This window comes from Varroa destructor, unplaced genomic scaffold (assembly GCF_002443255.2).
Source record: "Varroa destructor unplaced genomic scaffold, Vdes_3.0 BEIS01000003.1, whole genome shotgun sequence".
Taxonomy (NCBI): Eukaryota; Metazoa; Arthropoda; class Arachnida; order Mesostigmata; family Varroidae; genus Varroa; species Varroa destructor.
Window position 1 is genome coordinate 24,542,949 of NW_019211456.1, and position 22,784 is coordinate 24,565,732.

A 22,784-nucleotide genomic window follows, 5' to 3' on the forward strand; every position below is an offset into this window, starting at 1 on the left:
AAGTTAACATACGAACTGTGTGCAGAATAAGTCGTCGGTAGACTTCACAATAATCATTGATCACAGGCCCATGGTTCTTCTAATGTAAATTTGGCCTAGCTTCATGAACGCGCGGTTCAAAAAAAAATATCTCATCTTCTCATGCACAATGACAATCAAGTCGTACATAAATAAAACGTTGCATAGTTAGTAAGGCAATCACCCTCCGTCTCCACGGGTGAGACGAACGCCAAGACTTGTTACACAAATTATATTGAAAAATATGCAACACATCCAAATATCTGTGTTAATAGTTTATCTATTTAAAATACTTAAAAATAGTTTATCTATCTAAAGTGATTTATTTATTCATTAATTGCATCCTGGATTAACTGTAATTGTTTTGTTGTATTTTAATATTTTTACTAGCACATTTGTTGTTATTATGTTTACATTCGTTCAAACACGGATCTCCAACGCGAATTACCAGGCAATGTTGGCTATTTCCATGATAAGGATGCGGCTGCTATCAGTTGAAATATTTTCTTGTTTAACATCTAAACGCGTTTTTCTAACTCGTTGATATTCAAGAGGACTATCTCTTTACCACAGAACTACAACTAGGGGTTATCAGCGAGTTACCATTATGATGCTGTTATTTCATAACAAATTTCCTTCAGTGCTCTCAGCCACTGTATCTAGAGCACCCAAACGAATGTATAGCGCCATAATACAGGAAGCGATGTATTAGGCAGTGCCTTCTGTATTAAGTAGTGATGTGAGAAAGACATGGGTAAATATTTTCTCTAAGAAAGAAATCTGTGGTAGGCATGTGTTCTTTGCGTAACCCAGGCGCCCACCAACATTTAGTCTATAGCAGATTTTGTTAGCGTACAGAGCGCGCTGCAAGTTTGTTAAGTATAGGTAGTAAATTTTTATTGGTATTATAAGATTATCATGAATATGTTAATATCAGTTACTTGGTATGCTGTTAACGACCGGGTGCGTTACAGATCGATACTGGATAGAGATCTGCAGGCCGCTAGAGCTCTATAATCCACCGTTTGTCTTTCGTATTTAGTTGTCAATTGTTCAAAGGTCAAGCGGAAAAAATTGCTTCACGTAAGCATGGTCTAGTAAGACTTCTAAGACTAAAGACTTCTAAGTACAACAAGAAAAACACACAGTAGGTCAGTAAATAAATTTTCTTCAAAAACGGATAATTATAACAGACTTCCTACTTACGATTGGAAACGTCTAACGTACTGATTATATTACAGAATTCTAATCATTTACTTATTATCATCACATCTATTCATCAGCAGAACTTATCCGACCGTTTGTTCTGTGGCGGTTTCCGAAAACTTTTTCAGCTTCCGAAATATCACTAGTTCGCTCGTGTGAAAAAAGTGCTCTTTACTTCGTCTTTATTTTTGCATTTCAGTGAACACACAGTTTCGACAAACGGTCTCATGCACTAATATCTGCTTATCTACTCATTCAAGCAGTCAATTATTTTATGTATAACACTTGCTATACCATCAGTTGTAAATGGGTCACTTACTTGCATTGTTGCTGCGTACTGTAGATATGTAATCAAAAGTCAGAAAGACACCAAACGATCTTTCTTATTTCTCCCCGTTTCTGTGTTGTATTGTATTGTATTTTATACGTTATTTATGCAGTATTCTAGCTGGAATTCATTTTTGCCTTTTAGCGCAATCAAAAAGATCGTCACCATTCTTTTTGCCGCTTTTTTTCTCCACATTGTTTTTAACCGGAGCTTTCTGCAAGCGGATCGTTTTCAGTTAATCACGGGGCCGTTTTTCGTGCCGGGCCTACATGGCCGAGCCGCTCTGGATTGAGCTCGACAACAGCAGTAATCACAGACACAGTTTGTGCCACCATGCTGTTATACGTCGCCGCCGGCCTACGAAAAAGCTAGCTTGAACAAGATGGCATGTACGAGTAGACGTCCCGTAAATGTTCTGGCCGTCCAACTGTTGTTGTTGTTTACCTGATTATTTTCGGAGCTCCGATGTCGCAGCAAACCATATTCTGCTATTTTGCGCCACTTTCGGATACCTTTCCGTTTTCTTGGTCGCTGAACTACTCCACATGCCTCGGTTTGACCTGGCCAATCCCTGCAGTCCGGCTTTCGGCTTTTCTATCATTTAGACGGCCATCTGCGGTACCATGATCGTTGTGAAGACTCACACATTTAGTGGAATATAATAGGGGGGTCTGTCTCTTTTATATAATGGTAGGAGCTGACAATGCAGCCGTGTAGCCGCATGCCGTATTTTTAGCTCTATAACACAACTATACAATATGAGAGCTACAATCCGGTTTGGTTAGTTCTGTCTCGATTTAGACTGCCGTTTGTCAATGCTATTGCGACCTATCTAGTTGAAGTGATTACGGATTGGCCTCGGACGGTAGCATTACGGCCAGGCTTTTACATAGTATGTGAGGGTACTGACGACAAAAACGTCGTTCTGCAAGTTGTTCTATGCCGATATTACTTTGGAGAGATATTCTAGGATTCTATCTAGTCGAATGTCAAACCCGCAGTGCGAGTGAAACCAGAGCCGAATCATTCTATCAACAATCATTCATTTCGAGTCTCTGTTGAGATAATATTTGAAGCAAACGTTCTGAAGCTATGCAATCTCGAACATTCATATCTCGACTACATTCCGCGGTTTTAAGCTTACCGTGTTATTGATAAATGAAAAATATCCAGGTTTTAGGAGGCAAAATGCATGAAAGTCAGATCATGCGAAAATCGTAACTCGGTCAAATTTTCTCATCTGTATCTATTGTGCACATATTATGAATCGTTCTCGATGTAAACGAAACAGTCGATATGGAAAGATATTAGTTATGAGATGAATGTCTCTTCACGGGATAATGTAGTTCATCGTTAGTCTCGCAGAATAGTGAAGGTCTGTCTTAAATGTAAATAAGCCCCAAAGCAAATCACATTGTATAAGTGCAGTAAACTCGTGGTAAGCTTAATTACTTTGATCATATAAGAAATAGCGATTGTAGGAAATACCTATCGCGGATTACGATGGCCGAATCGGAGGTGGATCTAGCTACTTGCATATGCAGTTATCTGGGTCACTGATTCTGACTAGAATGTTCTGGTATTGTTATAGCGTGCTAAGTATCTTTGTCTACGTTACAAATTTATATTCTGTCATTTCATAGTCGAGCGTCTGAGCACCAGCATAACGCCGTGATGGCAATGATGGTCTTCACGGTACGACGGTTCATGAAGTTACAGCGACATAATATTGATGTCTGCACAAGCTTTGATAAAATCGCTTACCTCGTTACCCACTGTTAGCTGTTTAAAACTTCAGTAGTAGATTAGTGCAATATTTGCAATCGCTTAGCGGAATTATTATTGCCCAGATATGAGCTATTCTGTTTCGCCATACTTAGAACTAAAAGATCAAAAGAAAATAACTTGTTAAAGGTTGTTTGTTTCTACGTTCCTGAACAGTTATTTAATTATATATATAAACTGTTTATAAAGACAATGTTTTGAACATTTGCCTCGAGTAAATATGCACCCTTTGTGAATGTAAAACTATCAATGGAAACTTGGATATATCTTTAGTACTCTTTGCATTACAAAAAAAAAATGCTGATTATTCCTCCAAATTCAGATTTCCAAATCTCTAGATAGAAGACTGGGACCTGTTAATATCTTATCCTTCGTCGAAAAAGAACTTAAGATCAAGTTGACGCCCAACATTCTTAGTATACTACCTTGATTAGAAAGCGATTTCTTCTAACACAATTAGAAAAACGTACTTAAGGCTTTTTGATTGGACCTTCCATTTATTTGGGATAGTGATACGCTATATTTTGACTGTGACATCTGTTCGCTTACTTCATACTGGACGTAAGTAATTCACTTCAATTGAACGCAAGTGTATTGAAAAACGCAAAAAAAAGCCGATATGTTATGTGTGTGTTGATTAAATAGATGTTATTAAAACAAAAATATATTGCTTTTTCAAATGCAAAACACAACTGCTTTCGAATCGGCAATTCTGTGCCTTTCATCAAATTTCTAAGTCGTTCTTTTCAAAGCAGAAAGCATGCTTTTGATATATCAGGATGAGCTTTTAGCATTTAGGCTTCGAGGAATTTTCAAATTTGTATCACTGATTTTTTGAAAAATCATTAAATTATATCCACTAGCCTATTATTTGGCTATCTTCTAACCCGAATCTAGTTCTTCCGCTGTTTCTGTCTCTGAGTGACAAAACAACAAATGCATTTAATTTAAATATACAAAAGCACAACAACCTGCAGCAATATTAGCACTGTGACACCAAAAAGAAATGGAAAATCTATGTGGAAAAAACGAAGCAACTAAATGAGATTCAACGTTCGCACTAATAATTTCATGGCTTTTTCGAGACGAGCCAATAACTGGTTGGCTACGAATTCGAAGTTATGCCTCCAGGACACCTACGTAAAGCTCTTGATGTCGATATGCCGCTCAATTGTCGCGTCAATAATGTACCTGTAGAAAAGAGTCATATGTATATACAAAACTAACAACACGACTTAAGTTCTCTAAAGTAGACTTTGTAACTAACGGGTCGACTATAGTTTAATCGAATCAAATCGTATAAGTATAATAAGTCTAACGAAAGGTTAGTTAACAATAAAGCAATAGATTGGATTAACGGGATCGATTGGATATATTCAGAACTATCAAAGACTATATAGAGCAAAGATTGTGTTCTACCCGCTGGCTATATAGCCACCTTGAAAAGATCGCAATTTGAATCGAGGCGTTGCATCGTACTTTGATACCGACGTTAAGTTAGACGTCGTGATTTCAATCCTATAATCATCGCAGATATTTCACTTATCTTTGATTTTATTCTCATTCTATATTTTTCAGATGTCTCTTTGATCACGCATCTGATTCTAGGTTTCTGCGTCGTGAAAGACGATGGGACTATTGGAGAAGGCGAAACTCACGGGGAGCGCAGCTACAGCGCGGTTGTGGCACTCAAAAAGAAAAATCCCAAACTTAAGGTGTATGCTGGTTGTACATAGATAAGAAAGTATGGTACTTAAAAACTATTGGCTTTCTCATTAATTTTTTTAATCAAAATACAATTCTTACCTTAGTGTTGAATGGTGAATTGCCTGTTTTGTAATTATCTTGTGTGTTTATTCTGGTAGAAACAAACTTAGAAATTGTTAATGCTGAAACCCAGTTATGCAACGCCACTGTGTGTTTTAATTTTCACTGGTTTCTATTCCAGCAGTGGGTCTTGGTGAAATATACCCCTACTGCAAATAGAAAGTTACCAGCGCAAATAGTAACCAGCGGATAGCATTTTGACATTTTTTAGTATGACACATTTGTTATTGCTTCTCCATTGTGAGACATTGTTACGAAAAGCGGTTTAAGAGTTAATTTAGGCGCTATTTCTGGCATTTTAGGGGCTTGACTCACAAGTTCAAGTACAATTCAGACATTCTTGCAGGTTAATGTACTGCCGTTTAAATGTGTATATGTTTTCTTCAGCTTTTCTCGTAGAACTGCCTCGTAATTTATACCAGCTTCGTCTTTCATTATTAACACAACTCATTACAAAATACACCATTCACCTGCGGCTAAGGCACTGGCTAGCCTAATAAGTTATGCTATCGATTTCTTCAGTTGCTCTATTTTTGTCTTTCTAAAGTTTGCTTTTTCAAGTACTAACATCTCAGACATCAAACAATTTCAGGTCCTCATTTCTGTTGGCGGTGGGGGTAATCATGCAGGTTTCGTTTCGATGGTAAAAAATGATGACCTATTGAACAGGTAAAACACTTCACGTAATTTCTTTTTTGTCGTAAAGCATACTTTATGAAATGTTGCACGGGGTGGACAGCAGAGCTTATTGAATAGACAGACAATTTCAAAGACCTATCCTTGTCTCCTATCGAGACCAGAAAGCATTACACCGAGAACACGCTTATCCATTTCGATGGAACTTTACTAAGCCTACATTAATGGATAAACGTTACAAAGCTGTATGCTTGAAAACATATGCGTTATATACTTACCGATGCTACTCAGTAGCAATGCTTAGGTACCTTGGTATCCATGTTCACGCTAGGATAAACGGCCCGGATACAGTTACGTCTACTTTATTTAAATATTCTTGGCAAGTGACGTGACTCATTAGTCGCTCGCAATTTACCTGCGTCAAGGCTGTAAATAATTTATTTACGGTCTATCGCAAAGTCTAAATGGAGAGAGATACAATAACATTTTCTAACGGAAATGTACCAGTCAATTAAAAAATATTCAACATTACACCTACCGACGCTTTTTGTATACGTGCTCCTTCCTGTGCCTGTCGAAATGATCAATCGCTGAAGGAAATAATTGTTTTTAAAATAAGAGATTTTCAGCGGTGTAATGGCCGATGATGATGTGATATCGTTTAAACATTAAAACTTATAAAAAATCTCGCGAACAGTTAAATTTTACAGTAGGGGTAGGTTTTATCTTAATAACATGTAACTTCACTACAAGCTATATTATACATATGTAACTTAAAAATATTTTACTCGTGTTAGTAATAATAAAGATGTACTTGAAAAAAAAAAATTGAAAAACATATGTTTGAATCGATGACAACGTTTTGCTGCCTAGTTACTGTTCGCCGCCGTTCTCATTTTCACGTGGGGTGTTTTTAACGAACCATGAGCACGATTCTTGTTAACTGGCAACAAGTAATTTGAACTGCTGTTTACGTCTGTTCTCTATAAAGATTTGTGAATTCGGCGGTATCGCTGATAGAACAGCATTCATTGGACGGCTTGGACCTTGACTGGGAATTTCCATCGGGGTCACGAGAGAAGACTCGTTTCGTGGTACTTCTCGAACATCTTCGAGATGCGTTTGACAAACATCCAATGAGACCGATTCTCACAGTAGCCGTTCCAGCCCAGTCGCCCCTCGTCAATAGTGGATACGACGTACCGAAAATTGCCAAGTAGGTGAAAAGGAATCACAACACGTTTCTTAGGCAGTTGGACGTGCCAGAAAATGACGGCTACACTAACTCCGTTTTGTAGAAACAACAATGATCCTGCTTTTGTAATCCACCAAAGAATAGTTGATGTGGAACGTATGTAAATTGCATGGTTGCTTCGATTGAAGGAAATGTAAGATGCAATTGATGGTAATTGATTAGGTAACGAAAAATTACTAGGAAATATTAATTTTCGTGCGCATAACGTGCTGCGAATCACAAATTATAAATCTCTTTGTTTCAGAACCGTAGACCTGGTATTAATCATGACGTACGACCTTCACATGTACAAGTGGTATTTGCCTTTTACGGGTCATAACGCTCCTTTAATGCCTGGTAAGAAGGAGTTCTGCTATTTCAAGACGCTAAACATACGGTATAGGTGAGTGTTTGTGGACGACTACGACATACGTCAGTTTGTCATCGTTCTATGTATCTAGCGATAAAGGCAAGACATTTCTAAATCAAATATTTAATAATATCGTCATCACAGCTCCTGCATATATATCGTGCTCAATCAACCGGCTGCTATTTTACCTAAATTACCATACATTTTTTAAAGTTATATATGTAAAGAATGGCATTGAAAAATATAGCACCGTAATGTCAACGAGCTACCTCTGAGATAATATAATGCCTCCTTTAATCAAAAAGTATTTTTTTGTATTATTATTTGCATTTGTTGTTTCAGTGCGAAGATGTGGGCGAAACGAGGTGTACCGAAAAAAAAGCTTGTTGTGGGGGTCCCTACATACGGCCTCACGTGGAAACTTCTATTCAAATGGTGGAGAGGTTCTTGGGCTCCTGCTGTTGGAATCGGCCCCAACGGAGGGTACACATCTTATCCAAAGGTAGGTATCTGAACGTATTTACCTTTGTCCTATTTTACGATCAAGCTTGAGGTCAGCATACTGGAGTACAACAAAGTTCGATCACAGATTATTACGCGTCAGTGTATGTAAAGAGTTAACTAACGGTCCCATCTGCATTAAAAGGTCTTGAACATGCTCTCAACTAATTCGGGTCGCGCAAAGTGGGACAAAATCTCCCACACGCCGTACGTGATCACCTCTGATAAAACGTGGATTTCCTATGACGATCAGGATTCGATACGAGCCAAAGTTAAATTCATCCGTGAAGCTCAGTACGCTGGTAAGCTTTACCCGTAACTCACGTCGCCCATTAATATATGGGAGCGACAATATGCAAGTAGACCTAATGTATATAGCATATCAAGGTATGATATCAGAAAAGTTAAGCAAACAACGACCTACGTTCCTGATAGATATGTCGTAGAGGGACTATCTTGAGCTATCTTTTAAGAATGTCACCTACAGCCTGTTAATATATTCATAGTGGCAAATCAGTACAGTACGGAGAACAGCAAATAAAGTGCCATGCTGTATTATAGAATTCCTCCGTTGTTATCTAGCGTCAGACATCAGATTTCGTATTGTAACGTCCCAAACAATGCAAAAATTGTCTATTGATTACTAATACTTAACGTTTTAGTTTACAAATTTGCCTATATTTGGAGGCATAGCTGAGCTATCTGTTGATCTTTTAATGATTTTTTGACGGAATCGTTTTGTGCGAATTTTTAGGCGTAATGTGCTTCAGCCTGAACTGTGATGACTGGGGTGGGGAATGTGGCCGCGAGAATTTCCCTCTTCATAAAACAATACATTCTGAACTTCTGCTCACGGATCGTCTTTGAGTAGCGGCCCCGACTTCGCTTGAGGGTTAAGCGAGCATGGGCAATATAGTAACGTGGGCTAAGAGACATCGGAGACATTTTTTTTTAATTTCGTATTTATTCGAAGGAAAGTACTTCTCTCTGCGAGAAGTTTCTTTCTTTTGACAGATAGAAAATACAATAATAATGCGGTCGGATGCGCAACAAATTACACCCGAACCACCCACGTCAAAAAACCTGAACACGTTGTAAGGCTAACGTAAGCCGCAAATCGAAAGAGCGTGCAAAAATTACTCTAATACTTACTTCAGGGCATGTTGGCGGCAAACTATCTATTATGTAATACGTAATTCACCCACTTGCCCAACTGAAAGCTCGAGCGAAAACATAATCTGGTTCTGTGAAGAAAAATAAGACAGAATGGAGATGGTTAGAGTTTTTGCTGAGTTTCCTAGATAAAATAAGGACGCAAAAGGGCCTTCGGCGATATCTTGCATCTGTAAGAAAGGCTTGATGGCTTTAATAATTACTATATATGTCGGTAGGTGAACATTTGCTCGATCAGTTTGAACTAGCTAGATGTACATCGAGCAAAAAAAGACTCGGGCTCGTTTTTAGCTTGATACAAGCGTATGTGAAACACTGAGAATGATATCACAGGACTACGTGTATCGATCGTACATTAATATGGAATTTCGCTCTTTATTTTTGAAATCACTTTGTGTCATTGTGAAGATTTTTGTCATAGGGCAAACACGTTAGAAAAGATCATACCGGTACGGTTTTTAAAGGAGGTCACCTAATTATGTCTTAAGTGGTTGTAGTAGAGTTTGAAACGAAAAACCAGAGGTTAAAGTATGAAAGCGCATATATGTGCATTGTTTAACATAATAAGAGCCTATATGTGGCCAGTAAAAATCTACCGATTTAACTATCGATTTAACTATTTAAGTATCGACTTACTAGCTGCCCACCCACATCGTTATTATGGTCATCCATAAGATGCTACGTATAAGGTTATACAGAATCTAGCCAGAACTGTAACATACAGTATATTCTTCAAATACTGCACTCTCTGGATCTCGGAGATTTCGGTAAAGTCGCATGTTTGGATATGATATGATTAATGATCGTACCGAGTAATGGCAAAGTGCGTCATATCTTTTATATGCTTCAATAAGAAACCATCAATAATTATAATTCCAATGTTTTCAACGACATATCGTCCAGTAACATTTCTTGAAAACACTAATATACTTTCACACTCAACGGATTTAGCATATATGCGATATAGTGTGTTCAATGTATTATGTACATAGAGAAGCCATAATTCTACAGAACCAATTTATGTTAGCAACGAAATGGCGGTTCATCTTGTAACTTGACGCTCCCTTCTATTGTATTTTTCATTATTTTATCTCACATACGGAAAGGATGCTATTATCATTTTATCCTTATAATCATGGCGAAATGCGCGTTCCTGCCTGCACGTATGTATACTAATAGGTATACAGCGAAATATATACGAAGTGTCTATTATTCACATAAACATTTCTCAACTATTTACTTTAGCCCCACTCTACAGGGTCTCAATGTCCATTATAAGATAATATGGTAATGATGAATAAAGTAAACAACAATGAATGCTCGCTGTGATTTTGGAAACGTGTCAGATCATCGCTTCATTACATTTTTTAATCGAAATTTTTGGTGTTTACAATTGATGTTGAGGTCGTATAAGACGCAATGCATGAATAATAGTAAAAGTAATCTTAATCATTTAAGCAGAACTGGTTATCACTAACAAAATTCAAAGCTCGGCAGTGGTGTGCTTCTGGAAGTACTTGAGCTTATCGTTGGGGTTTGGTACAATCTGCAACAGAGCACAATTTACGACCCGTTAGTATGAAGTTCTCTACGGGACTTTCAATGAGACATCCTTATTCCATTATGCCAGTTTGTTAGTACGATTAGACATCGTATACGTCCTAAATTTCCTATTACGTCTTTCACACCTGCATATAATATGCTGCCTACCCTCGATGTTAGGTTTGAGATGAAAACATACTGTTTCATATCGAGGACTATTGTTCTTTAGCAGTTTAAAATGCATGCGTTTGACTCAGCTGTTCATTACATTTATCAAATCTGGTTTTTAAGATTTCAAATCTGTTTATGACACCTTTTTAGGGCTGGTAGCGTTTCTATTCTTACCGTATCCTTTCCGGGTTTCCATCCCGCGGGGCAAACTTCTCCATGCTTGTCCGTGTACTGAAAAGCCTGTACTAGTCGCAGAGTCTCATCTACCGATCTTCCCACAGGCAGATCATTCATTGTGATCTGTCGCAAAATTCCGTTAGCGTCGATGATGAATAAACCGCGCAAAGTATGGCCAAGGTCTTCTAGATATACGCCATAATCCTATTTCAACCAAAAAAATGAACTTTTAATGCCCAGAACGTTCGCTTGAAACACTATCAGTATCAGCCACGTGTTTTTCATCTTTGTAAGACGCATACACAACAGACCCCATAGTAATCATCCAGATTAATTCATCTTTGTCGAAAAACGCATCTTAAATACATACGTTTAAAACAGCTTTGCATTATATGCTACCCTACACTATGGAAAACAGTCTAGAAAACAACACGAGTCTAATGTTGATTTTCTTCAAACTATGCATTCTGCACACGAATGCCTTTATTACCTTCGAGATTTGGTGAGAGAGATCAGACAAGAGTGGGATCTGGACATTGCCAAGTCCTCCCTTTTCACGAGCCGTCTTTGTCCACGCCAAATGAGTAAAATGAGAATCAACTGAACACGCAATGACCTCGGCGTTAATCGAACGGAACTCCTTTATGCGATCGGAAAACGCGACAATCTCCGTTGGGCAAACGAACGTGCTGAAATGAGTCCGAGGAGTCCAACAATAATTACCAAATAAATTGTGCTCCAAGCGAAGTTTATCCATGCGATAAAAATTAAATAGGAAATTTCTTCTCAAACCGTAACACAAAAGGGATTAGAACAACTATTTTAGCCAAGGAAGTTTACAATAATAGCTAGTTTGAGATAATATTTCGCTAATGGTTTCCAGACGAAAAGCAGGTTTGTAGGCTAGCTATTCTTTAGGGGTATGTATTGACATGTGTGTCTGGGAAAGGCCGAATTTTAAATCAACTTGGTTTTTTAATAGAAAGCTATTATGACACAAACTTTTCTAACCTACTAATACTTACAAATCGAGGGGATAGAAAAAGAAGACGACGTATTTGCCCCTGTAGTCGCTCAACTTTACCTCCTTTATTTCGCCATTGACGATCGCCGGTGCTTTGAAATTTGGCGCCGGTTTTGAGACTAAAAAGAACGATATATATTCTCATTAAATCATTGAATTGTGCAAATTACCAGTGCTACCACCACGACGGGGCAGCTAAAAACACATTCATATCAATGTTTAGCATGCAATACTTATTTAGTGCATATGTTAACTACAGTACTTTAGTTATTCGATAATCGGTACACCGCCGACGCTCTTCCGCTGTCAATAGTCAATTTAAAGTGGGATCCACAGGGATACATACAATATCCACTTATTAGAGGCGTTATGGAAATATGAACTGTCACAGAAAATACCAATTGTGTGTTATTGCATATTATGTCCTACTACTGATCGGAATCATTAGCATTTTTCAGATCGCTCGACAAGGCCGCATGTATCTTAAGAGTCGCCAGCTTTAAGGAACTGAGATAGCCTTGAATAAACTGGGCGATTTAGTACACGTCCTTTACTAGAACTAGAACAAAAGCGTCAACACACGAGCTAAACTCAGTGTCCAAGTCACTCCGGAAAACCTAGTTAAATATAGATATATAGCACAACCGCAAATAATAAGCACTTACATGTCCGCTGTTTCATACAAAATATCAATGCAATTTTTTAATTCTATTGACTGATTGGGCTTCACTATCGAAAATAACTGATGAATCAATGAAATAATTAAATAAAATTAAATGTCCGTATGTTCCGATATTCGACACGCAAATTCGGGATCATCATTTTTCCTTATTTCTGTTCAGTACTACTTCAAAAACTGCAAGAGGAGCAGTCTTGCTGGGCTTACTGGGATTACCAACCTATTGATCCGGGCCTACTCAGACCGCTGTATCAGTTAGTCTTTATAACAAACCTACTATGGCAAAATATCGTCGGGTAAATCAATGGCAAATGTAGGACTTTTACTAGGAAGAGAATAAAGTTTCAGCCGACTGTTAGCTTTCTCACTGCAAGCCTCTTTTTTCATTTAAAAAAAAATTATCTAATTATATATCTCAGCCTTTTTAGCTGTTGTAGCATGTTGTAAATGGCAAAAAGTCAATTATCTACTTACACAAAACAGAGTATCAGTGCATTTTGAAGTGTTACAATGAATGTTACTTTGCTTAAACAATTCCGAAATGTGATTCCTGTTATTCTCTGAGGCATTTCTACAGACATCAGCTATGGCTGAATGTGAAAAATCTTCGAGATTTCTTTTCAAAGGTAAAATGCTTTTTCTTCTTTCTCTTCTGTTTGAGATCACTACTAGTTTTTGTCCAATGACGTATTGACACAAACCAAGTCAACCTCTCATATTTTCGATCGATTTCATTCAATGAAGTCTTTCTTGTGAAGTTTTCAGTAAGTCTACACTTTCTTAAATGTTTAGCAGACCGTCGGGCCTGTCTCACCCGCTTATATCGTATTTGTAGCTAAGTTTTTCGTTGTCCCGACAAGGCCATCGCTTTCTTGAACAACAAACACCTTTAAGAATGATGTCAATTAGCTACAGGTGGCAACCCTTCGGTTCATATGACCTCACTTTGTGAGATGCCACTTTCTTTGGCAATCCACGCCGTTGAAACACCCGATTGTCTATAGGCGTCTGCCTGCGAATTACGGCTGCATGTCAAAGTGGAGATCAGATAACATAGCTTATTAGACATACCACTGCTTAGGCCGACACTGACTGAGCTTTAGTTTGAGCAAAAAGTCATAATTTTTCTCTGATGAAAAACTGTGTTTCCTGAATTTAAATTCCATACAGAAATACTTCGATGTGAAACAAATAATATTTACTCACACACAAAATTACGATCAACCATCGTTTAAAAATAAATGCAAATCCTGTTATCGTTATGGGGATGTAAGATGTAATGTAAAGGATGAATGTAAGAGAGCAAGAGGGTTATCGGTGCTCGTAGACATATTCTAGTTAAACACCAGGGTTCGCTTAACATACCATAACCGAAAACGAGTATAGGTAAAAAAAAGATTCTGTTCAAATAAAACACATTAACACCCCTTGGCTCAGAAGTCTTTCATTTTTAAGCTCCCTTATAATAGAAGCCCATTTTAACACTTAGTTTTTTTTAATTTGCCTTTTGTGCCACAGTCGATTTGGCATGGTCCTTTCTGAGTGAACATTGAAAGGTAATAATGCTCACTTTGTGCTTTACTCCAAACGAGATTGTGTGTTCCTCGTCGGATTGCCTCCTGGGGATACACTTCTCCGTCAAGCGACGACGAGCATGACTGTCCATGGGCACCAATTACTGCAAAAGCAGCAAAAGTTATCACTTTACACATTTTTACAAAGTTTGCCCTTGAATTTTCCATACTACTAACCGAACGCCACAATCTCAATGCACATTGATAAACTTTTGTCAGCTTCTATCAGTAATGTTAGTTGAGTACACGTTTGTCGTGAAGTAATTGTTGAGAGAAATAACAAGAACTACGAATGGAGTTGCGCTGTAACTCAGATCACCAAAGCGAGCACAGGTAACCGGTCTTCCTGGCCGCGATTGTTCAGCCATTCAGGCTCAGGGCAGCAGACAGATACTCGGATGTCGCCTCTTTAGCCGTCGTTTCAGCCGTGAGCGTTCGCTGCAAACGCACGCGGAGTTAGCGGAGTTCGATGACTACGGAAGAGAAAGAGTGCTCTATTTTAGGCGGCTATAACAGCTAATAACCCTGTACTGATAAAACATCAGATAGGGTGCTGTGTCGATATCGATACAATATGGCGTGTGTGTGCTCGTAGAGAAGACAAGCTGAATAAGTAATTACAGCGGAAGTCGAAAATGAAGATATTGAAACTAACGGCTATCGATCGACAGGACCGATTCCTTTATGGCTAATGAACGAACGACTGCTAATAACAAACAGCCCTAAAATTATTGATAGGAACAGCGGGTGCGTTTCTGGAATGATTCCTTTGTTTATCAACGCTGACGGAGGGTTTTACAAAATATATATGTAGCGCCTAAGCATGGAGTGCGTATGGGCTATTAATGGCATGCCAGCGATATTTTGACCTAAGCAGGACAGTTTACCTCTAATTGATGGCAAGAGTATGATGAAAAAATTCAGTATTTTATTATATATATTATATGTATATTCCCATGTGACTTGTAGTCACTCCGACATATAACAGAAAGAAAAATAGTTACGACAACTAATGGTAAATTAATTATTTTTCCGCGTATAAAAAACTTAGTGTCTCCAGATATTAATAAGCAGCGTTGCAAAGATTTTTATGAGAATGTTCGGAACATGTCCTGATATAAATCATCGCGTCGCATAAGTACTAGCTAGAGTACAATAAAAGTTTAAGTACGGAACCGCGAAAATCCAGTTCGGCTTTATTTATAACATTTTTAGCTGTACTTTAATGATCGAATTATTATAAATCTAATTAAAGCGGTGCTTACAATTGAGACTGCCTAATACAAATAAATAAAAAAATATTTAGTAATTAACCTTTTCTCTGAGTTTTAAAACACCAATACTCTTTTTAGGTTATGTTTATTCTATTGGTTCGCTTAGAGAGGCCTTAGCTCGGACATTTTTGCGCGACGGCTTGACGTGGATCTATTAAAGGCCGTAGTTTTTGAAACTAATAATGGAAAAATGATTTAGTCTACTAACAGATATGGCTTAAAGACGACTAGGCAAAGAACAAGAAGTCGATGGTCTGTATTTCGGTTAAAATTAACCTTATAACTTTTTAAGCATGCTCGAATTGCGCGAGTGATAAGCAGGCTAGAACACGTCTTTAGAAATGATTAACAACGAAATCGGCTAAGCGTAGGCTCAACGTAAGCGGAATGTGTTATTTTTTTGTTTCACTGTTCTCTGTATTTAAAATTATTCAACCATAAATTAAAATTTCCCTTCTAAATTCAGTAGCTCCCTATGGAACTAAAACCGACGGTTTGCTATAATAAGCGTACTAAGCCTTGAACAGCGCGTGTACTTCTTTACTCAAGAGCTTTATTATTTCAACGTACATGTATTTATTAATGTTCCTACATTTTTTTAGCTGTAACTTAGCCCACTGTTTTCGCTACTTAGTTACTCCCATTAGGCCATAGTAGTTTGGCCAGAGTATTTTGAGAAGTTAGATCTAACCACTACGAGACACAACAATCAGGACTTCCTTTTAATGCTTTTTCCACCTTCGCACACTTTCATTAAAACAATTTAATCAATTTCTGGCTATTCTCAAGAGAGGCCAAGTAGTGCCCTTCGTTTAACCTTTGTCTCGTTCGCGATTGTCCATCCTTTTAACGCTGAGTCATGCGCAAGTGTGGTTTGTCACTGTTATCCAGAAAGTGGCAAACAGTTCCATCATCCGTCTACAAGTCTCAGTTATAATTCACCTGTGAAAATACGTAACGTTACATAACCGGCATTGGTCGCGCAGTTATATAATCGTTGTTACTGATATTCTGTTCCTGCTGTATTGCATAATAGTGTACCGCCATAGGGTTGAGTAGTGTTTGATTAAATGTGGTGGCCTGCATTCAGAAATGTGGGGGTTTTACAGCGCCATGTGATTCAAGCTGAAACGTACGTGTTAGCATCTAACCGATGATTATCGGCTGGTAAATTATCCAAATTGTCTTATTATCCTTCTCACGTATATACTCTAAGAAGATCACTCAACGATAGGCACAAATGCGAATGATAAGACTATGTGCTAGATGTCAGCTGATGTGGTAATACATCTAATGGCTGCCTGTTAAGTATAAGTAACTAGAAATCGTCGTCAGTCGATACATCCTGGAACAATCTGGGCTTGCAAGTCTGATAAAATCAATTATACAAGTGGACGAAACTTTTCGGGCCGTAAACCTGTGATCTCGTGTTAGTAATAGTAGACGACTAAAACACTGAATTGCAGAATTCACCAAGAGGAACTGACGTGGCAATTAAAGGCCGCGAAACCATAGGCTTCTTCCCTTTCATAATTTCTCAAAATCGATCTCTAGCTAGGACAGCATGCATTGACTAATATTTCAAGCGAAAGGGCCAATGGTTTTTACTTTTGCTGCATAATTGTTATAAAGAGGCTTAAATGGAGGTTGAAACAACAACATGTTCGGTAGGCTGAGTTCAGTCAGGAACTTAGGGAAGCTGACGCGTCGAGGCATGTCTTCTAGGCCCTCATTTCAGTTAGAAGTAAGTGAAAAGAAATTCATTCACACAAATTCAATGGACATAAGTAGACACGTATACAAAGCATTGGCATGTCTCTACAGCACAACAACACAGGTGTTTCTGCAACGCTGTTGGCAAAGCGTAAACAATTCCTAGCAGTTACGAACATGACTGTAGTAGGTAGTACCTTGTCGTACTGTGGGCTGCTTTTACTGCAGAATAAGGATTGATCAAACAAACCACAAAAAAAGCGTAATTATTACAAGTGATTTCATCGTTTTCCTGCTAACAAAAACTTCCCATTGGTGAGAACAAACGTTGGAAGCGCGACGGGCACCCAGATCAAGGAGGAAAATATTTCGAGGTAGCCATGACGCTATTCAGTCGTAACACGGTCATAACGTCATCGGAGTAACAAAACGGATACACGTATAATAGAGATGGTCAAGTACCTGATTATGCCTGAAAATACGCTGGAAGTTGCTTAAAACAAAATAAATACACAGCAGAAGACTGTTTTACAAATTCTGACTATCGTTTTTGTCGTCTCGGCCTGAAGCCGACACAATGCTCAAGAGTTTATCCGAAATGTCTGTACAAGCGCTACTAGTTTTTTTATTCCATTTGTTGCCTGCATACAAGGTAAAACATACTGCCCGTCGTAGTGCTAAACTCTTTTCGAGACGAGGTTTTATCAAAATAGCAAATGATTGAATTTTGATATTTGGATAAGGCTGAAGTCTCTCAGCGTCAATATCGCTGCTAAGCGTCCATGGCACCTCGTGAAATGGAGACAATTTCGAATATGTTTTTCTGTTCTGATCTTATCCAGCTCAATTATTGTGGCATCACTCGCGTTTTCTGGGGAGCAGTTATATTTTTCATTATAACTGGCAGCGAAGAATGCCGTATCCGTTAGTTTTGTTACCAGTCGAGATTGTTCCGTACGACTAAATTGCGTTTCTCGTTTTGTATTTTTCCGTTCAAGTGCATTTAGTGCCCTGTTAAGTCCACTTGTGTTCATCACAAAGACTTCAAGCGCTCACATTTTCATATAAAGGAATAATAATAGTTTCCATCGCGATATAGTTTTTTTTTTTGCAAAACCATTGCCTAGAAAGAATTGTGCCTAATAGAGATCTATCGAAATTTTGAGTTGGACTAGGCACCTATGGGTCGGGACCTTAGGATTCGAATGGTACACGATTTTCGGGTAATGGCTGGTTGCGATACGCTAACTTAAGGCCATACATGGCTGTAGCTTCACTGTCCTGTCACATTGATAATCTGTTAATTAAAGGATTAGCTGCATTTTACCGGCTTTATTTTGCCTTTACTGAGGAAGCATTGCAACGCACATCGACATAACGCTAACTACTGAATCAGGATGTGGAGATTTTCATTAATCAGTATAAATACGATTTTTTCGTCGCATTTCCATACGATTGGTATCGGCAGCTCCCATTTAATTCGGCCAATATTGATAGGGTTATTATCGTTGTTCAGTAATCTAAATCTGACCACCTGTACAATGAATTTATTGTAAAATCGGTTACTGAAAAATCATCTGTATTTCAAAGAAGACCTTTCATTATGCCGGCCTGCCATCATTACGTTTTGCTCATATGCCATTATGAACAAAACGTAATGTTGTACAAATATATATTTGTTAACCAAATTGAAACACGTCCGTAGCATTGCGGTAAAGGATATGGCAAGCAACTTCCACTGTGAAGTATATCATGCATAAAAAGTGTTACAATATTTATATTGCCGGGTTATGACTACTATGAATAAATGAAGTAGCTTACTGGGTTCACTGAACGTTTTAAGCTAGTTTAAACTAAAACATGATGCTCGATGTAGAAGCGAAAACGGTACTTTGTTATATGGCAATGTTGGACTAACTACCGTTCCTGAACTTGCTCTTCTGATGGATGAACGCCATCAACTGATGGCGTAAGCAAAAAAAACCACGGCTGACCCGTGTATCTTAATGGTATTGTCGTCGCGTAATAACGCCAGCGGTGATCTGTTGCGCCTCGATGCAAGTCATCGATGTCAATTCTGCATTGTTCGTCGGAATATCAATGGCTGTTGTAGGACGAAGTTATCGTTTTACTTTAAAAATTAATTTTCTGTATTAAATTTTCATTGTCGGCTGTTATCTGCATTGGTAAAAAAAAGTTTTCCTGTATATTTAATTAACTACATTAAACTGCATACATTAAGTGAAAATACTACCTAGCTTAAGTGATTAGACCGAACAGCTTGGATAAAATCAAGGGCCATTTACCGGCCAAAAAAGGGTACGAAGTGATCTGAGAACGTGCAGCACAACGCAAGGAACAAGAAGTCGCCTTTCAGGCTGAGTGTTCGCCAGACGGACTCTTCTGACTACGATTGCTGTTATTAGATCAATTAATCAATTAAAATTTATTGGTTGAAAAGCGGCTCTCAGAGGTTGAGGAAATTTGCTCTTTTCAGTTTGTATTCATAGATCCAATGGTTTCACTACAAGGAAATCCGCTAGATGACTGATAAATAGAGGTTCTCATAATGAAACTAGCGATCCTAACGGCAAATACATCTTGCTATTATTCATTTCCTGACATTATCTTTAAAAAAAACATGGCAAAAAAAAAGTTGAGAATCCAGGTGTACACCTAACACAAAAAAGTACTATAGCAACTCCGAGTGCTGAAATTGAAATAGTTCTCTTGCAGGCAATCTGCAGAGATCCAATACCGCGAAAGTCCGTGTTTAGCGGCGCTGTGTATAATGTACTAGCCGCTATGAGGATTTGTCGTAAGAACGCGAAGTAACCGATAAGCGATATACAAAGTCTTCTGTATCTCTAGAATTCATGCTGAGGTGTTGCATCTCGTGTTATAAATATATAAAAGAGGGGGGTGAGTCCAGAATTATCCTTCCGCGATTATTCCCTTTCCGTAAGTTGTAACAAGTTGCCGGCCTTTTGTATATGAGTTTTTCCTCGTAAAAGGATTCAGCAAATATATATCCTAATTCACTCGATTTTAGCACAGCTTTGAAAGTCATATCATTTCTTCTTAAGACCTCGTATGGCTCTGACGTATCACTGGATTATATCCTTCAACCTTGTGACAAAATCTCTGCAGGAGGCAAAAATTGTCACGCTTTAGTGATCAACATTGAAATCTCGCAGGTAAAAGGACGCTGTGTGCGTTATAAGATATTTTCACGCGGAGTTAATATAGTGTGCTGAGACTGGTACAACCCGTTCCTGCAGTGTTTGTGGCCAAGTGCCATCTATCCTGTTGTTTTATCGGGGGACTTCAACACGGCCGCAATCATGGAATCAATTCGACAAGTGGCTCGCAACCTCATCGAAAAACAGGATTATCGTACAAAGGATTTGCCGCTCGTGACGAATCCCTTCTTCGTGTTCGGCTCGATTTTCGGCTATCTTTACATAGTCCGCAATGGTGAACGCTGGATGAAGAACCGCGAACCTTTTCAACTCAAGCAGACCATTCGCGCGTACAATGTTTTTATGATGCTGGCTAACGCATATTTCTTACGCATCGGCCTAGCGAATACGTACTTTGGTGGAGGCTATTCATTCTTTTGTCAAGGCATTTATGGAAGGTAACGTTTTTAGACTGTGTTACTAGTTATATATTTCGTATGGTCAAGTCTGTAGGTAACAACGGGAAATTTGCATTTGAAGCGCGCTACTGCAGCCATAAGACATTGGTTATTGTCCCACTTCACGAAGGGAATGGCCTTAAAGTGAGGCTTGCCCATCAATAATAAATATTGCTTAATATTCTATAAAACTATAGATATTGTTCCGGAGAATTTTGTTGTAGTTGAGAGTTTCGCCAAAGAATGGCTGTAAAGTAGCGTAGGCTCCGCAAACAGTATTTCCCCTTTTTTGCGCTTAGAGCAAAAACACACATATATAATAAACGCTTGTGGAATGATCGAAAATCATTTGAGGTAATGAGATAAATAATAATAACTTAGGTATAGGCTACTTAAGCCACTGAACTAGTTAATAGTTAACAATAAAAAGTTGAGATTCGTCAGGCGCGAATTTCCAGTATAAAGATGGAATTACTCAATAAATTCTAACTAGGGTCGGAAATTCAATAGTAGTATACATGCCAAGTTGAAAAAAGAACGTTTTTACATATTATTTCAATGCTAATTACGCTGGCAAGATATTAAACAGAACTTTAAATCTAAAACGTCGTATTGTACTGATTAGATCGAATATTCGGTCAGAACTAATTAAGCTTTCAGCTAAGCTATCTGGTAATATCACAGCGGGCGCTTAAAGCAGCAATTATTCGGCAAAGCACTCGCCTGATATCGAGGAAAAGGATTACGTGTGCTTTTTAATACGTTTAAACAGCATACCCCCGAGGGTTAATCGAATAACCCCCAATAAATAGCCACCACAGCGCCAAAATATTGTAGATCAGTTGTCTCTATATTACTCCAATCAATACGTAACTGCTAGTTAGTAATGACAGAGCACAATCTCTTAACCTTACCTAGAACGTTTCTAATAAAAAAAAAATTATTCATTTTTAAAGTTCAAGCATAATGAACTGGAAGCTTTGATTATACTGCATCTTACGATGGAGTACCCAATGAACGACTGGAACTAATTTGTTATTGTCTATCACGGTCTGCGCAATGCACTCACCTATTATTCTTTTTGACCTATCACACAAGGGCAGACAAAATGACTTTTTTTGCTCATGCCAGATTAAGCTGACAAGGAACACGGTGTAGTGAGACTATTAACGCACCATTTAAGCCTCTCCCCTACTTTGAAGGCACGAGACTCAAATTTCCCTCACCTACAATAAAAGGACATTCCACTTGTGCGATTTTCCGCCTTTCCAACTTAAACTCAACTCAGGGGCGCTATGGCTGAACTATTAAGCTCTTGTTGTGATGTCCATTTCGTATATCTTAGATGCGAACATTATTCCGCGTGCGGTTTTGAAACAATACGTTTCGCATTGTACCTTTACAGTACGAGGCGTCGAGTTTCTATGGCCTTAGGTTGACACCAATCTCCCTCTCTATATCGCTCACGGTGGTAGGTCTTTCCCATTGACTATGACTCGTCCTAAAGCTCTATAGTGCAAAATTAGCTGGATTTTAACTTGTTGGAAGCATGGCAAAATCCGGTTCCCTTTAATAGGTCGATGGTGTTTGCGTCTGCCTATCGCTTGCCGCCCTTTTTAGGCTCATTCCGGTCCTTTTGACTGGATGAAGTGGGGCCGAAGAACCTAATTAGGACGATAACTACGAAGACTGCTATGTTTTTCTCAAGCGCTTACGTACTAAGCAGTTCGCTCAGGCTACAATATATCTTTCGTATGATGCTCATTCTAACGGTAATACGGCCCTCCTCTTATACGACGGTTAGTGGGAATGGTAGGTGATACATTAATGATGCTTCGTACATCGTATGCTTACACTTAAAACCGAAAATTGTAGTAGAAATTCTTTTTCCGCTCATCCAATTTGTCCCAGT

The 22,784-nt window shown here is 38.4% G+C and overlaps 3 protein-coding genes and 1 long non-coding RNA gene across 34 annotated transcripts in view; 2 read left to right on the plus strand and 2 right to left on the minus strand.

Moving 5' to 3' along the window:
- LOC111246270 (uncharacterized) overlaps nt 1-6,132 on the minus strand; it is a 21,692-nt gene extending 15,560 nt beyond the window's left edge. Inside the window, exons 1-2 of one of the 3 annotated variants that reach the window (XR_015324890.1) lie at nt 6,079-6,132; nt 1,544-2,165 (exon numbers count right to left, since the gene is read on the minus strand). This is a non-coding gene — a long non-coding RNA (uncharacterized LOC111246270). Of the gene's footprint in view, nt 1-1,543; nt 4,918-6,078 lie in introns of those variants that run through there. The other 2 variants (XR_002671614.2, XR_015324889.1) reach the window with 2 other exon arrangements.
- Nucleotides 1-10,395, plus strand: part of LOC111246266 (chitotriosidase-1-like) — a 16,942-nt gene extending 6,547 nt beyond the window's left edge. For 12 of the 20 annotated variants that reach the window (XM_022795570.2, XM_086985171.1, XM_086985164.1 and 9 more), the window contains 7 exons: nt 4,916-5,052; nt 5,757-5,833; nt 6,792-7,016; nt 7,300-7,437; nt 7,747-7,906; nt 8,051-8,207; nt 8,660-10,395. In XM_022795570.2, the coding sequence (XP_022651305.1) occupies nt 4,916-5,052; nt 5,757-5,833; nt 6,792-7,016; nt 7,300-7,437; nt 7,747-7,906; nt 8,051-8,207; nt 8,660-8,772 (1,007 nt within the window). In that variant the 3' untranslated portion in view covers nt 8,773-10,395. The remainder of the gene's footprint in view (nt 1-4,915; nt 5,053-5,756; nt 5,834-6,791; nt 7,017-7,299; nt 7,438-7,746; nt 7,907-8,050; nt 8,208-8,659) is intronic. The other 8 variants (XM_086985166.1, XM_086985169.1, XM_086985172.1 and 5 more) reach the window with 1 other exon arrangement.
- The window catches only part of LOC111246269 (peroxiredoxin-4-like), a 13,907-nt gene continuing 537 nt past the window's right edge, over nt 9,415-22,784 (minus strand). For 3 of the 10 annotated variants that reach the window (XM_086985180.1, XM_086985182.1, XM_086985181.1), the window contains exons 2-6: nt 14,242-14,349; nt 11,994-12,111; nt 11,459-11,657; nt 10,966-11,172; nt 9,415-10,624 (exon numbers count right to left, since the gene is read on the minus strand). In XM_086985180.1, the coding sequence (XP_086841306.1) occupies nt 10,562-10,624; nt 10,966-11,172; nt 11,459-11,657; nt 11,994-12,111; nt 14,242-14,349 (695 nt within the window). In that variant the 3' untranslated portion in view covers nt 9,415-10,561. Of the gene's footprint in view, nt 10,625-10,965; nt 11,173-11,458; nt 11,658-11,993; nt 12,112-14,241; nt 14,915-16,336; nt 16,377-22,726 lie in introns of those variants that run through there. The other 7 variants (XM_022795581.2, XM_022795580.2, XM_022795578.2 and 4 more) reach the window with 6 other exon arrangements.
- LOC111246268 (very long chain fatty acid elongase 5-like) overlaps nt 20,271-22,784 on the plus strand; it is an 11,760-nt gene continuing 9,246 nt past the window's right edge. Inside the window, exon 1 of the mRNA XM_022795574.2 lies at nt 20,271-20,872. Within this exon, the coding sequence (XP_022651309.1) occupies nt 20,577-20,872 (296 nt within the window). The 5' untranslated portion in view covers nt 20,271-20,576. The remainder of the gene's footprint in view (nt 20,873-22,784) is intronic.